The 18,173-nt window shown below is 40.4% G+C and overlaps 1 protein-coding gene across 1 annotated transcript; it reads right to left on the bottom strand.

The window, feature by feature from the left end:
- Positions 1 to 1,589: 1,589 nt before the first annotated feature.
- On the bottom strand, positions 1,590 to 4,555 carry LOC132630762 (uncharacterized). Its single transcript, XM_060346350.1, has 3 exons — positions 4,209 to 4,555; positions 2,096 to 2,541; positions 1,590 to 2,014 (listed from the first exon to the last, which is right to left on the bottom strand). Exons 1-3 carry the CDS (start codon positions 4,553 to 4,555, stop codon positions 1,590 to 1,592), a joined length of 1,218 nt encoding a protein of 405 aa, XP_060202333.1.
- Between the last annotated feature and the right edge of the window lie 13,618 nt (positions 4,556 to 18,173).

Raw genomic sequence — 18,173 nt, 5'->3', positions numbered from 1 at the left:
CAAAATTTCTTTCCTCAAGTTATCATCTTTAGGAACACATAACCTATTTTGATGAAATAGAACACCATCCTCCCTTAATTTAAAATCAAGTTTTCCTCCAGTTTGAACATCTTTGATCAATTTCACAAGCTTTTCATCTAAATTTTGTGCTTCTTTCACCTGTTCAAGTAGAACTGGCTTGACTTGCAAACTAGAAACAATAGAGCCATCAGAATTCAATGCAAGGCAAACACTCATGGCTCTTCATTCAAGAAACAAAGGAAAAGGGCTTAGAGATAAACTGACAAAGGATTTGCATCTGCAACCACATTGGCTTTACCTGGATGATAGTCAATGATACAGTCATAATCTTTAATAAGTTCAAGCCATCTACGCTGTCTCAAATTCAACTCTTTCTGTGTACCCAAGTACTTTAAACTCTTGTGATTGGTAAATATGTGACACTTTTCTCCATATAAGTAATGCCTCCAAATCTTCAAAGTGAAAACTAGGGCAGCAAGCTCAAGTTCATGAGTAGGATAATTCAACTCATGTGGTTTCAATTTTCGAGAGCTATACGCAACCACTTTCCCTTCTTGCATCAGGACACAACCCAAACCATGATGAGAAGTATCACTATATATCACATGCTCTTTCCCTTCAGTTGGTAGAGTAAGTATAGGAGCTTGTGTTAATAAGGATTTGAGAATTTCAAAGCTCTCCTGGCATTTGTCATCCCATACGAACTTGACATCCTTCCTCAAGAGTTTAGTCAAAGGAGAGGCTATAATGGAGAAGATTTTGACAAACCTTTTATAGTATCTTACTAAGCCCAAGAAACTTCTTACTTCATTTGGACTTTTAGGCTGGTTTCCATTCAAGAATAGCTTGAATCTTACTAGGATCCACCTTCACGCTTTCAGCTGACACAACATGTCCCAGAAAAGCCACTTCACCAAGCCAAAATTCACATTTGAAAAGCTTAGCATAAAGCTTTTTCTCTTCCAAAATTTGCAAAACAATTCGGAGATGTTTTTCATGATCTACACTATTCTTGGAATATATTAAAATATCATCTATAAAGACCACCACAAATTTGTCAAGATAAGGCTTGAACACGCGATTCATCAGATCCATGAATGCCGCAGGAGCATTCGTCAACCCGAATGGCATCACCAAAAATTCATAATGACCATATTGAGTCCTAAAGGCAGTTTAATAAACATCTTGTTCACTTACCCAAATACTCAGACCTCAAGTCAATTTTTGAGAACAACCTAGCACCCTTTAGCTAGTAAAATAAATCATCAATCCTAGGCAGTGGATATCCATTCTTAATCGTTACCTTGTTCAATAGCCGGTAATCAATACAAAGCCTAAGAGTGCCATCTTTCTATTTCACAAATAAAACAGGAACTCCCCAAGATGAAACACTTGGGCGAATAAAACCTTTCTCAAGAAGTTCTTGCAGTTGAATTTTCAACTCCTTCAATTCTGCTGGAGCCATTCATGTAAGGAGTTATAGAAATAGGAGTAGTACCAGGAATAACCTCTATATGAAATTCACTTCCCTTTATGGGGGTAATCCAGGAAGACTTTCAGGGAAAACATCAGGGAAATTCACATACAACTGGTATATCTTTAAGGCCTGGACTTTCCATGTGTGTATCAAATATATGAGCAAGATAAGCTTCATAACCCTTACTAACCATCTTTCTTGCCACAACCACAGAGATAATATTAGATGTCAATGATCTTTCACCTTGAACAATGATGTGTGAAAATGAAGGAGCTCTAAAGGTCACATGCTTTGACCTACAATCCACTACTACATGGTATCTATAAGGCCAATCCATACCGACGATGACACCATAGTCTTGGAAAGGCATTTCAATAAAATTAGCAGGTAAGACTAGATTTTGAATCACCAAGGGACAATCTCGATAGATTTGATTACAAATAACATGTTGACCCAAAGGACTTTGGACAAACACACCACAATCAAGTCTCACAGATTTCACATTTTTAGGAAAACCTAATGATTAGCAAACATAGGAATGTGTAGAACCAGGATCAAATAATGTAACAACACTTAAGCTAAATAAGTGAAATTTACCAACAACCCCATCCGCCTTATCTTGGTCATCCCTCTGTCTCATAGCATAAGCTTGTGCTGTATCTCTTGACCTACTAGCTTGATTAGCTCCATCTGCACTTGTTGCTTGCATGTTTCTAGATCTGGCACCTCTATTACCTTGAGAAGGACTGGTAATAGGTTTTTGAACTGAGCCTTCTGTACGTGGAGAAGAAATAAGGTTAGGATTAGGACAATCCTTCACTTTATGATCGAAGCTCCCACAATTAAAAAAAGCACCAGAAGCTCTCCTACAAGTACCAGAGTGATTCTTTCCATATTGTGCACAAGTGGGTACACGAGTCTTTCCTTGGCCATAGCTTGGAGTGCTAGCAGTAGAGAAATTTGATCTATTTTGCTTATGCCGGGCTGACTTGTGAACACTAACAGCTTTGGAATTATCAAACCTTCCCCTTTTTGATGAACCTCTGTTGCTCCCAAACGCACATACAAGTATACGTGGTCGTACAAGTAATATAGACTGTTAAGTCCATATATCGATCCTACAGAGACTTAGATTCTACTGTTAAGCTAATTCAAATTCGAATGAAACTATTCAAGAAAGTGAAAATCAAGATGTTTGTTGTACTAAACTAAAACTGAAAAGTAAACAATTTGTGATGGGTGTTTTTGGGACTGGGAATATCTTGACAAAGATTGTAAGAATTATCAGATGAGAGAAAGATCTAGGGTCATGGCTTTCGACAATCCAGTTGATCTGCGGACAATTCCACCTATTTTATTTCCTAGGTTACTAGTTGACGGGTTAATTATACTTTATGATATTCTCTCGAACTACTCACAAGCCTGTAAGATGTTACTATAACGCCTATATCTCTATGGTCATCAGAGGTAACAAGATTACATTTATTTCTCCGTATTGAACTAAGTAGGGCTAAAGGGTATATCTCTATCCTCCGTAGCGAAACGATTAAATCGAACAAACTCTATTTATTCTCATTACGTACGTGAATTCCCTTTCTCAAGTCCAATTCGCGCACCATGGATAGTGTCAAACTATTGGCCAGATAATCAAACAATTAAGATCAAGAATAAATAAGCAACCCAAAATATGGAAAATCAATAGATAATAATTGTCATCAAACCAACTTTCAAGTCTTTCGCCACAACCCTAGAATTAAGAAGTTTAGCTACTCATGATTCAATCATAGACAAAAGAATTCATGAATAATCTAGGGTTGAAAAAGATGAAAAATAAAATAAACCTAGAGAGAGAAAATAGAATGGTGGCTTACAAGTCTTTGAGTAATCCCAGCACCCCGTTTTCAACTAATAAAATGTCTATATATAGTCTAAGGGTAAAAACAAAAAATAAGTAAACCTAATCCTAGGTCGAACCGGGAAAGCTGCGCAGAACCCCGCTTTCCTTCCGCGATGCGGATGAAAAGCGCAATGTCCTGAGGCCTCCCGCTTTCCTTCCGCGATACGGAAGGAAAGCCTGATGGTGATGCCTGGGCTAGTTTTGTCCGCTTTCTTCACGCGATGCAGAAGAAAAGCGGATCCTTCAGTCGAATTATTTTCCTTTTAGTTCGTCCTTTGTGGTCTTCGACTCGTCACCTCGTCTAATCGTCATATGCTCCAAAATCAATCACTTTAAGCACAGTTTTCCATCGTTTGTCATCATCGTATCTATACATATGAAATATAACTGACATAAGTTCAAATACGACGATTGCATCATGAATTAAGCCGATAAAAGTCATAAGAGTAGGATGTAAAATGACACAAAACAAGATATTTGTGCCAAATATCAACCTCCTAAATCTGCATCAGCTTTTCTTAACTTGTTTTCATTTCTACTAGCTTGTTCCTTGTCGATCCTTTCCCAAGTAAGAGCAGCGGAAACTAATTTACAAGAGTTCTCATGTCGTAGGACCGCCATAATTTTTTTGATGGAATTAGTCAAACTATCTTCGAATTGCATGGACTTATCTTTTTTGTTATTAATAATACCACCAGCATAACAAGAAAGCTTGAGAAAATTCTGTTGATATTCAGCAATAAACATACCCCCTTGTTCTAAATTCAGAAACTCTTTTATTTTTTTGCATCATGATAAGAAGGTGGGACATACTTCATATGAAATTCTTTGACAAAATCATTCCTAGTAAGAACAGGAGGTTTTTCCTTGGCATTCGGTACACTTACCCACCAGTCATAGGCATCTTTTTGTAACAGTGAGACAACATGCTTAAATTTGGTAGCGTCTGAACACTCTAATTGCTCAAATACTCTTTCCATGCACTCCAACCACTGCTCGACATCCGTAGGATCAATAGTGCCTTCAAACTCAACTCCCCTCATTTTTCTCATTTTCTCAAAGTTTATTTCATTAGGGTCGGGCATTCTTCTAGCTATGTGACGAAATAAATCAGCCATTTGTTGAAAAGGAGGATCAACAGCAGGAGTACTATGACTCATTTGAGGATGTGGCCCAACTCTTGCACCCTGATTATTTCCCACTTCAGATCCACTAGTACGAGGAAGATTAGAATAAAAAAAAAGTTCTCCAACCCCTTCTTGTAAGTGGGGTTGGGCATTAGAGTTATTTTGTTACACCTCGAAAATTTTCCCGTGAACGTACAATGAATAGACTAACGAGGAATACGAGTATATGATGTTTTAATAAGAAGGGAACGACGTTTGATGACCTTGAGTAGGATTTCAAAGGTAATTGCAATAAGAGATAGGTTATGCTCCACAACGACTACTTACGGGTCCTGAAAATGTGAAAAAGTTGCAGATTTGCACTTTGGTCTCATCAATGAAATACGGACCGTAAAGTGGTATACGACCCGTAAACTGCCATGTCGTATTTCAACATACAAAACTTCAACTTTCTGCTAAATGTTCAAATGGTTAAATATGACTTGGAATATGGACCATAAATTGAAATACGGCCCGTAAACTGTGATCGTAAATCACCATGACCTCCAGCATACCTTTATGGTTCTGTTATGCTTATATACGACCACGAAATACAGCCCGTAAACTGGAATACGGACCGTAAACTGGGTTTACGACCACTGTGCACTTCAACTACTGTTCATTTCAGATCAGATTTCAAGTCATCAAATAGGAGACCCAAGCTCATTAATTCATTTCATTTCCACGATACTTCTCTCTAGAAACCTCTAGAATATTCACCACTTTTCATCTATAAGAAAACAAAGGAAATCAAAGACAAATATCAAGAATCCAAGTGAATCAAGTGTATGAAACCTAGCTAAAGTTCATCTATCTCAAGAAAACCCAAGAGGAGTGAAGTAGGGTTTTGATGCTAGAGGAGTAATTCCATTCAAATCTTGTTCAACCATCATCTAAGGTAAGTTTCGTGACTAAACCATGTTGTTTAAGGTACTGGAAGGGTAAGATACTTGGATTGTAGAAAGACATAGGAAATGGGTCATTCATGAGTGAATAGTGTCATGGTTGGATGGTAGTTGGGTTGAATCATGAATGTTGGAGTGTTGTGATTATGAATACGTTATAAATGACATTTAGGCCATGAAATAAGTATTATATATGAGGAAACGCGATAGTAAGCTATAACCATAAATGTGGAGAAATTGAAGGGAAATGGTGGATTGTGGTCAATGTATATAAATGATGATTGTTGGTTGCAATATTGTGAATGTTGTTGTGAGCGTATGGGAGTTGATATAGCATATGGGGAAAAGTAGTATAACAAAGGAAGTGCTGCCCAACTTTCCCTAGAAATAGTAGCGCGTTCTTATAGTCGAATTAACTAACGTTAGTGCTGAATTCTCTCTTGAAGGTAGAAACGTGATATCGAAGGAGAACAAGCAAGTGATAGCTTAGTTAAACATCAAAGGTATGTGAGGCTAGTCCTTTCTTTCTAATGGCATGAATCCTAAAGCATGACTTCCTATTTTCTTCATGAGTTCCTACATTCTGGAAAGCTACAAGTCTATATACATGAATAGCTAAAGACGAAAGATATGTTAGAGATCCTAAAATTTTAATAATGTTATTTGTTGCTTACACTCACCTTATATGCTACTTCCTTCAAGGTGAGGCAGGATGTCAATAATTACTCCATAATGAAATCAGGGGATCACGACCTTACGTCACCCCGATAAAGTAAAGTTGTTCTTAAGCCTTATGCATGTATTATGATAAGTATGTTACGATAAGAATATTATGATGAGCATGTATGTTGATGATATAACACCGTGCCTATTTGGCCGGGCAGTCACCGCTAAGGCGGGCAGCTATACTATACACCATGGCCAAATGGCACGGGCAGACACCACTAGTGGGCAGACATGAGATAGTACACCAGACTGCGAGAGGCCTGGACGCAGGCTAATGTTATGATTATCACACCGATCCTATATAGGACGGGTAGCTTATATATGTACTTATGCATACATGACATGATGATGATTATGAGTAAGCCAGCATGCATTATTCTCTTTACACTTGACAGTCAGATACAGTTATTCCATATGGATACTTCGTTGATATCATTTCCTTATTTCATTGTTTATGCCTCTCATACTCAGTACAATGTTTGTACTGAGGTCCGTTTTCTTTGGACGCTGTGTTCATGCCCACAGGTAGACAGGGAGGAGAGCTCGATCCTAGATTCGTAGCAGCTATTAGCTGATTGAAAGCACTCCTTTGTTCCGAAGGTGCTTGATTATTCTTTTGCGTATATAGTCATGTATATGTATTTTTGGGCATGACGGGGTCTTGTCCCGTCCTTATGTGTAGCACTCCAGTAGAGGCTCGTAGATGCGCAGTGTGGGTTAGATGGTCTCACGAGAGGTTATTATATATATATATATATATATATTAGTTTATTTTGATTGCTGAGAGGCACATGTATATAAAAGTAATTATGTTCCCATATGAAATATGATTTTCCTACAACCTGAGTATAAAGGTGATAAAAGAGCCAAATGAGCATGATGAGAGATAGAATGAGCGGTGCTCGGTGGTTAGCCCCGGGTACCCGTCGCGGCCCTTAGTTTGGTCATGAAAAAAGTGGTATCAGAGCAGTTCAGTCCTAGGAAGTGTCTACGAGCCGTGTCTAGTAGAGTCTTGTTTATAGTGTTTTGCGCGCCACATCAATAAACAAGTGGCTACAGGGCATTTAGGAAAAATGATCATCTTTCTTCTTATGAGATCGTACGATAGAGCCGTGCATAAGATTTTGTCCTCCCTAATAGTGTGTTGTGATTCCAGAAATGCCGCCAAAGGGGAAAGCTACAGCCGCCCAGAAGGGCATGACTACGACAAAGAGATGGGTAGAAAGAGAGCCTCCGATGAATATAGAAGAGGGCGAGTCCCAAAATGAGGCCCCATCTAATATTTCCTCCACCCCGCCTAACGTGGAAGAATGTTATAGCCCGTATTTTGGACGTTTGAATATTTTAAAGTCGTTGCGGAAAGTTAAGGACGAAACCAATTTCAAATATTTCATTAATGCACAAGTCGTTAACAATACTATTTATGACCATTATTAGTATGAAAATAATGTGAGAGCCTAAGGGCAAGAGGAGAAATTTGCAAAAAGACCAATGGAAACAATGTGGAAGGCTAGGGGTAAAATGGTCATATTGAGAAAAGTCGAGGGACGGAACGGGAATTTCACAAAAAAATTTATGAAGGTTCAAAAGGGGCACATTGGCTATGTGATGGAAAACCTAGGGGCCAAAGTGTACAAGACAAGAATTTGGATCATCTTTTAATTATGGAAAAATTTCATGAAAATAGAAGATCATTCTAGAGAGGGGCATGTGCCCCTCACATGCCTTAATTATGTGTCTATATATATATGAGCCCTTATTAATTCAAGACAAGAACAAAAGCACAAAACACAACAAAAAATGAGAGAGAGAGGGTTCGGATTAGGGGCTGGCCGAAACCAGCCCCTCAATTTTGTTCATGAGGGATTTCTTTTTTCATGCTTATATACTAATTGGAGGATGCTTGTTAACATGGTGGAATTGTTGGAACTAGTAGAACACTTATATGGATGGTTTATGAGCCTTAACCAAGTGGAGAGGTTGAAGAATGAAGGTAAAGAACCAATCCTCTTCTATGTGTTATGAATATTGTTGAAGTATTGTAGTATGTAGAAATGAGTGAAATTTGTGAAACATGTGTGTATTGGTGTGTGTAGCCGTGTGTATGGGCTGTTTTGGAATAGAAAGAATAAGCAAATTTTACTTCGTATTAAAATTGTTGTTATGAAGGATTCATGCGTATTGTAGTATATGGAATTGGAAGAAATTCATGAAATATGGAATTGTTGGGGGTTGGCCGTATGGTCCCCTTTTGTGTAGTTGGGAATGAATAAATTGTTGTTAGTATTTTGGTTGTCGTCGTTGTGAGTTCTATGATGGAAAATTAAGTTTTGATAATCCAAGTTAAGATTTTAATTATGCGGGCTGATTTGGAAGCTAATGTATTGTAACATAATGTGTGAATTTGGGAGGAAAGAATGTGTTTAGTGTTGGTTGAGTTGTTTGTAATATCGTGTGAATTGTTTAAAGGGTCTGGAATATTGTTTCGATTGGGTTCGGATTAGAAATGGAATGTATGAACGATGATGTTGGTTTGAGTGGAAGTAGTCGAATTAAGTATAAGATTATGATGTTGAATTGTGTAGGAGTCGCTAATGTGAAAATGTGTTTTGAACCTCTTATTGGTGTGTTAGTATCTTTGTTGGTTTGGCCGGGTTAAATTCCCGGATGGTTGTTGTTGATTTGGGGCCGAGCCTTATTCTCGGGATTGGTACATTTACAGAGGAGATGCTGCCGAAATTCCGGCAGAACATAAGAAAACGTGTTTGAAAGGTTAAGGCAAGTATGTGACAACGAGTCTAACGAATGAATGAATCCTTTTGGACGTAGATTGACAAGATGGATGAACCCTCTTGCATGTAAGAAAACAAGTTGGATGCGTAAGCACAACCAGTTGGTCGTCGCCTAGGTATGTGAGGCTTACCTTTCTTTCCTTGGCATGCCCTAGAGCCATGTAGGATATGATATGATATGTATCTTGAGGTTATTCCATTCTGTAATTCGAAGTCTGTTTGTGATCTGTATGTTTTCCCTAACTTAAGTGTCAAATGAGTCTGATAGGTGAATTGTGATTTAAGTATTTTTGATATAAACATTCTGGACTAATCGTGCCGACACAAATGTTCTGATGTAAGTATTTGGCATAAGTGTTCCGATATGAGAAATTCAGATACAAGTATGGACTCTGACCTGAATATTCCGACATAAGTAGGTTGAATTAAGTATCCTGGCATAACCCTTTTGATATATTTATTCTGACTTAAGTATTCCGACGTACGTATGATTCCAAAGGTTCTATTTGGTTTGATCCATAATCATGTCTAAAAGGGTAGTTAACCTGATTACGGCTTTGGCTTTCCAAGAAAAGCTTCTGAAATGATTGGAGAGCGTTTTGTACTTCGAACGCTCGTAACTTTTGTATACTAACTCCGATTGACCCGAAACTTGTTCTGGACCTTCACATGTCGATAGGCATTCTGTCCTAATCGTTTCGATATATGTATTCGGACCTAAGTAGTCGGTTAGAGGAAATCTGATGCAAGTAATTTGGAACATGTATTCTGATTGAGTAAAAGCGATAAGTACCTTGATAGAAATATTCTGTTAAGAGTAATTTGACATAAAGTATTCTGTAATAAGGAATCTATTATGCATATTCTGAGAATATGTTTGAATAATCTATAAGTAATAGGTAATAAGTAATCTGTATGGACATTCTGAGAATACGTTTGATTAACTTATTGAGCTTGAGTTATGCGCATTTGATTCTTCACGACTCTGCTCGTGCATATGTTATGATTTCCTTCACCGAGTCCCGGGCCAGGTATGTATCAGTGCGGATGGTTCGCCGGGTCCTCTGTTGGGGGACCGGGTTCCATATATGAATTCTGAAGTATGATGTGTCCGGTTCCGGGGTACTGTGTTATATGTCCGTCCCCGGTTACCGAGGTTATGTTACGAAGTATGATGTGTCCGGGCTCGTGGTGCTGTGTTATCTGTCCACCCCCGGGTACCGTGGTTATGCTGTGATGTGTGACGGAGATCGGAGAAAAACTTCTGGAAGTTAGATGTGTTGTGGCACCAAAGGCAGGAAGTGGCAGCCACGTGCCTATGTTATCGTGCGCATTCATTGGCACTGTCCATCAGTTCCTCAGCGTGTTATCTGTCCCCGAGGCCACCATGCATATGATATGATGTGACCGTTCCTCGGAGTGTTATTTGTCCCCGAGGTTATCGTCTGTATGATATGGTACTTGTCCCGGCGTGTTATTTGTCCCCGGGGTTGCCGCGTATGTGATACGATATCTGATTCTGATATGCATGACTTATGTGGGAAAGTAAGTATTCTGACCTTCCGTAAATTTTGTATTCCGTCTGCTATGTGATGTCATTCAAGCAATTTGTACGTTCTGAAATCTGTCTGGTATACGAGATGAGTAAGTATGATTCGTGTCTGGAAAAGAAAAATGATAAGTGTTTGATATTTCTGAATAAGTTTTTGTATGTTGTTCTGTCTATATCAGTCATGGTTTCGTTTTCTGTACTTATGCCTTACATACTCAGTACATATCCGTACTGACCCCCTGTTCTTTGGGGGCTGCGTTTCATGCCGCGCAGGTACCCACAAATGGCTAGACGAGATGAGCTGAAGATGGTCCAGTGGATTGGCGGGCTCCATTTCCTCCAGGAGTGCTGCCGAGTCAGGGTATGTATGTTGTGATGTCCGATCAGTATTAGAGACTTTGCAGACAGCGTCGTGGGTAATGATAGTCAGTCTGTAAGCGGTTTCATCAGCCGATATGTTATTTTGTGTGTCGCATAATAAATTTCGTACAATTACAGACTTGTTAAATTCTGGAAATAGTAAGCGGAAGATTTCGAAAACACAACATGTATTTTATTTGTAATTGACTTTCAGAAAAAAAAAAATTAGGTGTGTAATCAGGGTCTGCGGGTTCGCTCGGCTCCGTATGTGGGGTCGGGTGCCCATCACACCCTCATAAGATCAGGGTGTGACAAAGAATTCCTCCACCAGTTGCTTCGGGTCAACAAATGACCGAGGGCCATCCATTTATTGAGACAATTGGTTGCCGCTCAAGCACAACGACAAAATGTGAGTTCAAGTGGTCGGGGAGCAAGTACCAAACCCCGTGATTTTATGTGTCTAAATCCTTCAGGTCAAAGCCGGATGAAGACCCGCAAGGTTTCATAGATGAGATGTTGAGGACATTGAAGATTGTCCATGCCTCCGAAACTGAATCCGTGGAGTTGGCATCTTATAGACTGTGGGATGTGGCAGTTTTATGGTATAACAACTGCGTAATATCAAGAGGAGAGAATGCGCCTCCTCCGGTCTGACAAGAGTTCGTGGATGCTTTTGTTCGTCACTATTTGCCACCCGAGGTCCGCCGAGCTAGAGCGGATAGATTTCTAAATTTGAAGCAAGGAAATATGAGTGCCCGGGAGTATAGCATGCAGTTTAATTCTTTGGCTAGATATGCCCCGGCTATGGTGGCCGACATGGGAGATCGGATACATAGATTTGTGAGCGGCCTAGGGCCACATTTATTCAAACATTGCCTGACAGCTTCGCTACAAGACGGGATGGATATTTCCCGGATACAGGCTCATGCTCAGAATTTGGAGGGGCGACAACAACAACAAAGAGGTGACCGTGATATCGACAAGGAGGCAAAGTAAGACGAACCAGATCTATAGGACTAGGCAGTGATTATAGAGGGGGATCAAGACAGACATATTCTAGTTACTCAGGCCAGTCAGTGACCAGTGCACCTCTTCGATTCGCGGGTAGGAGATTTGATCGCTCCTTTCGTTCAGGACTAGTGCCAGACTTCGAGGACATCAGATTCCCAGTTCAGGGAAGATTATAGCCAAAGGAGACCCCCAGTACCGCGATTCAGCCAGTGCGGTAGATTACATTCCGAACAATGTCACCAAGGTTCGGATGCGTGTAGTACTTGTGGACAGGTGGGGCACATGATGAAAGATTTCCCGTCGACGAGTGGCAGAGTTGGAGTTCAGCCCACAGGTTCAGCAGCTGGTTCTTCTTCAGCACGCCCGGCGGGACAGATTCCCCAGATGTCGGCAGGCCGAGGTAGGGGTAGGGGGCAGCATCTACTTCAGGTGCCACTCAGCCCCGTGTGTATGCTTTAGCCGGACGGCAGGATCTTGAGTCCTCCCTGGATGTGGTTACAGGTACAGTTGTCTATATTCTCCCGTGATGTATATGCACTGATAGATCCGGGTCCTACTCTCTCTTATATTACTCCATATGTTTCTGGTTGTATTGGGGTGAAACCTGAGCCGATCAAACCCTTTGAGGTGTATACTCGGGTTGGTGATCCCGTGATAGCAAGACAAGTGTATAAAAATTGTGTAGTTGTGATATGTGATGGCCAGACCACAGCTGATTGTATTGAGTTGAAGATGTTAGATTTCGATGTAATTATGGGTATGGATTGGTTGGCCTCGTGTTATGCTAATGTTGATTGCCGAATGAAAGTAGTTCGATTTCAATTTTCGGGAGAGCCCGTGCTTGAATGGAAAGGTAATGCAGCATCACCGAAAGATAGGTTTATTTCCTACCTTAAGGCAAGGGAAAATGATAGCCAAGGGCTATATATATCATTTAGTTCGGGTTCATGACACCGAGTCAAAGCCGCCAACTTTCCAATCAGTTCCGGTAGTGAATGAATTTCCGGATGTGTTCCCGGAAGAGCTTCCAGGCCTTCCTCCTGAGCGGGAGATTGATTTTGCCATTGATGTGTTGCCGGACACTAAGCCCTTTTCTATTCCTCCTTATCGAATGGCTCCTGGCGGAATTAAAAGAGCTAAAGGCGCAGCTAAAAGACTTGCTCGAGAAGGGATTTATTAGACCCAGCTCATCGCCGTGGGGAGCACCGATCTTGTTCGTGAGAAAGAAAGATGGTTCTCTACGAATGTGCATCGATTATAGGCAATTGAACAAAGTGACGATAAAGAACAAATATCCTCTTTCAAGGATTGATGACTCATTCGACCAATTGCAAGGTGCCAAGTGGTTTTCTAAAATAGATTTGAGGTCGGGCTACCATCAAGTGAGAGTTAGAGAAGCGGATATTCCTAAGACAGCCTTCAGAACGAGATATGGCCACTATGAATTCCGAGTGATGTCGTTTGGGTTTGCTACTGCTCCGGCCATGTTTATGAATTTGATGAACAATGTATTCAGGCCTCTCTTGGAATTATTTGTGATAGTATTTATTGATGATATTCTGGTGTATTCTCGCACGGAATTAGAACATGCATATCATTTGTAAATTGTTCTTGGCATTCTTCAAGCTCGGGAATTATATGCAAAATTTTCAAACTGCGAGTTTTGGCTAAATTCTGTGTCATTTCTGGGCCATGTTATTTCAGATGATGTCATTCGAGTTGACACTCAGAAAATTGAAGGTGTGAAGACTTGGCCAAGGCCTACGACGCCTATAGAAATCCATAGTTTTCTGGGTTTGACAGGTTATTATAGAAGATTCATAGAGGGATTTTCATCTATTTTAGCCCTATTGACGAAGCTAACCCAGAAGTCAGCCAAATTTCGGTGGAATGATGCTTGTGAGCGCAGTTTCCAAGAGTTGAAAGGCAGATTGACCTCAGCTCCAGTCTTAACACTTCCAGAAGGGTCAGATGATTATGTGGTATATTGTGACGCTTCCGGTGTCGGATTAGGATGCGTATTGATGCAGCATGGTAAAGTTATTGCATACGCTTCGAGATAATTACGGAAACATGAAAAGAACTATCCAACCCATGATCTCGAATTGGCTGCGGTTATTCATGCCATAAAAATGTGGAGACATTACTTGTATGGTGTGCATGTTGACATTTACACCGATCACAAAATTCTTCAATACATTTTGAAGCAAAAGGAGTTGAACCTGCGGCAGAGGCGGTGGTTAGAATTGTTAAAGGATTATGATGTGAACATTTTGTACCACCCTGGAAAAGCGAATGTAGTAGCCGATGCGCTTAGCCGCCGATCAATGGGCAGTTTATGTGAAGTCCCTCCGGAAAAGAAAGAGATGGTTCATGAGCTCCGCCAACTAGCTAATCTTGGAGTACGTGTAATCGATTCGGGTAATGTGGGGATTAGTATCAATGATACCACAATTTTGTCCTTGCACATGGAAGTGAAAGAACAGCAATATGAAGATCCTCAATTATGTCATTATAGAGACACATCTCATGGGAAAGAGAAGTCTTCATTTGAAGTTTCTATGGATGGAGTTCTCAGCTACCGAGGCAGGTTATGTGTGCCGAATGTGGCAGAATTGCGCCAACGAATTCTAGGAGAAGCACATTGTTCTCGGTATTCTATTCACCCAGGTACCACCAAAATGTATCATGATCTCAAGTTAATATATTGGTGGGATGGCATGAAGAGAGTGTCACGACCCAACCCCGTAGGCCGTGACTAAGTACCCGAACTGGGTACTCATATACAATCCCGTTAGCTACATGTTCAGTCCACAATAAACACCATATGTAACTTATAACGACCAAACCTTGGTCTCAGAACTGTTGCATAAATATTCATAAAAAGGCAAGCCGACAAGGCTGCTACCACAACATGATAATATCTGCAAGCCGGCGAGGCTGCTACAACGATAGAACACACATACTGATAACGTCTGAACACGACCCACACACATGTCCACAGACCCCTAAGAGTTTTCAACAGTGAAATATGACGGGACAGGGCCCCGCCGTACCCTTAAACAACATATGCATATATTTAGATCAAGAAGGATCTATACCAAAGTCTGGGCTCCGGAACAACAAAACTCTCCAAGATAGCAGAAAGGAAGTCTTAAACTGGCGATTCACCAAAACGCGTATCTGTACCTGCGGGCATGAAACGAAGCCCCCTGAAGAAAGGGGGTCAGTACGGAATATGTACTGAGCATGTAAAGCATGAAATACAGTAAAAGGATCATAACTGAAACATGGAGTACAGTAAATGTGTACAATATCCAGAATGTCAAAACACTTGCCTTTGTAACATAATCAAACTTGTCAATATCATATATCGTATGCATGTTTATATATAACGTACCCGACCCTTTAATGAGGGACTCGGTGAATAAGATCGTCATATGCCCTCCTGGCCGCCATAACATATCATCATATCATTATATCATCATATCGTCATATCGCCATATCATCATATCATCATATCATTATATCATGATATACATATATACCGTACCCGTCCCTTTAGTGAGGGACTCGGTGAACAATGCATTGAATTTGTGCACGATAACATACCCGGCCCGGGACTCGGTGAAAGATACATCGAGTTATGCACGAATAGAGTAGTGAGAACCATATGCAATTAAAAACGTTTTTAAGGACTCAATAGAATAGTTAATGCGAATCATCGTTCGCAATTTCAATAATAGTCATATCATTTACCTTTCGGATGTCCTTGTGGATTATATCAAAATGGAATTTTAAAATCATGTGTACATATCAATATATATGAAGCAGAACATAAATTATGTGAATCAAGGTCAATAGCCATCCTAGTGGCTCTAGGAATAGGAATTTCCTTTGGAATCGTATATATGTCGTACATTCATTTCACAACGATCATGCCAAAAAGAAAGAAGGGTTAGCTTCACATACCTTTAGCGCTTATTTGTCACACAATATGTATACGCTGCCCAATAATACTTCAACCTATATTAAGACGCCAACAACTACGGTAAACCTATACGCTGCCCTTTCTTTGTGTTGTGAAGTTGAAATGAATTTTAATGGCTGATTCTTTATTCATTATTTGGTTAAATTATGATGCCTACAAGGTGGACACATGCTCCACTCATGACAATGAGTCACTCCATTAACTTTACACCAAAATTCAATATTTTTCTCTCTCACTTTCGGCTATATGCCTTGGCCGAACCCCCCCCCCCCCCCCCCCCTGTCTCTCCTTCTTCCTTTCCTTTTTATTGTTTAAAAGACAATTGCATGTGTATTGGATGATTCATACACTAACTTTTGTCCATTGCAATCATACAAAGATGAATGTCAATATTTAAGTGTGCAAGGATTCTTCCTAACATGTGTGTCTTCATAAAATAATGCATACTTTTATAAAGTAATAGATGCCTTCCATATTCAAATGCATGCCTCACATGGATGTCTTCTTTTTTTTTAGCCACCTTGGCCGAAATTCACATGTATTTTTCTTCCAATTTAGTTGTCCACAATATGATGAAAATGTAGTGGATGAATCAACATTTAAATGCATATTTGTATGTCTTCCATAATAGTCTTATTTTAGATGACTTTGACTCATCTTTTGGACATGGCATGTTAATGTTCATATTGGCTCATTGTTGCCACTAATTTTTACTTAACACCACAATTAAGTAGTTCCTAATTTCCAACAACATGCTTATACTAAGTAAAATTTATAACCGATTAGTTCTAGTTTAGAAATTAAAAATCCGAGGTTTCTATCTCACGTCGATCCTTTCGCGAATAACTCGACATATAAAATACGGGGTCTAACATTCTCCCCCCTTTAGAACATTCGTCCTCGAATGTTGAATTGGTCCCGTAACATCCATATCGTTATAACATAGAGTCTTATCGGACAATCCATATAATCAAGTGAGGAGTCGAAGTTACCTGTAAGCGTAGAGAACAAGTGAGGATACTTGTCTTTCATCTCCTCCTCGGCTTCCCAAGTCATCTCTTCCCTATTGTTGTTTCGCCATAATACCTTGACGGAAACCACGTCCTTAGTTCGTAACCTTCTAACCTGCCGATCAAGTATAGCTATAGGCTGCTCCTCATTGTATAATTCCTCTGTCACTTGAACATCATCTACGGGGAATACTCTGGAAGGATCACCTATACATTTGCGAAGCATTGACACGTGAAAGACTGGATGCATTGCTTCCAAATCAGCCGGTAGGTCTAACTCGTAGGCAACCTGGCCAACTCTACGGACAATCTGATAAGGTCCAATATATCTCGGACTTAGCTTCCCTTTCCTGCCAAATCTCATGACACCTTTCATGGGCGGCACCTTCAGGAACACCCAGTCACTAACCTGAAACTCTAAGTGTCGACGTCGATTATCTGCATATGATTTATGCTGACTCTGGGCTGCCAGTAATCTTTCTAGAATGATATTCACTTTATCAACAGCCTGTTGAATCATATCTGGGCCTATCAACTTGGTCTCACCAACATCAAACCATCCAATAGGTGATCTGCACTTCCTCCCATACAAGGCCTCATACGGTGCCATCTGAATACTCTAATGGTAGCTGTTATTATAGGCGAACTCAATAAGTGGAAAATGATCATCCCAGCTACCCCGGAAATCCATAACACAAGCCCGTAACATATCTTGTAGTGTCTGAATGGTACGCTCGGTCTGTCCGTCAGTCTGAGGGTGAAACGCCGTACTGAGACTCACTTGTGTCCCCAATCCCTCCTGGAAGGATCTCCAGAAGTTAGCTGTGAACTGGGATCCTCTATCAGAGATAATAGCTGTGGGAACCCCGTGAAGTCTCACTATCTCCTTAAGGTACAACCTGGCATAATCCTTAGCTGAATATGTAGTCCTGACTGGAAGAAAATGGGCTGATTTTGTCAACCTATCAACGATGACCCAAACAGAGTCATATTTTCGCGGAGTGCGAGGTAAACCTGTGACGAAGTCCATATTGATCACCTCCCACTTCCAGGTTGGAATCTCCATCTCCTGTAATAGTCCCTCAGGCTTCTGGTGCTCGATCTTAACCTGCTGACAATTCGGACACTGAGCAACAAACTCTGCTATATTCCTCTTCATGCCATCCCACCAATACAAGCATCTGAGGTCATGATACATCTTCGTTGACCCTGGATGAATAGAATAACGGGCATAGTGTGCCTCTCCCATCACTTGTTGTCGTAAC

This window comes from Lycium barbarum, chromosome 3, assembly GCF_019175385.1.
Source record: "Lycium barbarum isolate Lr01 chromosome 3, ASM1917538v2, whole genome shotgun sequence".
NCBI classification, from domain to species: Eukaryota; Viridiplantae; Streptophyta; class Magnoliopsida; order Solanales; family Solanaceae; genus Lycium; species Lycium barbarum.
This window is presented reverse-complemented; position numbering and strand designations above follow the sequence as displayed.

Bases quoted from the DNA above. Each gene is read 5' to 3' on its own strand.
- LOC132630762 (XM_060346350.1), bottom strand. From the start codon at position 4,555: ATGAGTCATAGTACTCCTGCTGTTGATCCTCCTTTTCAACAAATGGCT. The intron at 2,542-4,208 runs GTATGTCCCACC...TGGGAGCAACAG, and splicing joins GTCAAAGAATTTCATATGAA to AGGTTCATCAAAAAGGGGAA. The intron at 2,015-2,095 runs GTAAATTTCACT...GCTAATCATTAG, and splicing joins TAAGGCGGATGGGGTTGTTG to GTTTTCCTAAAAATGTGAAA.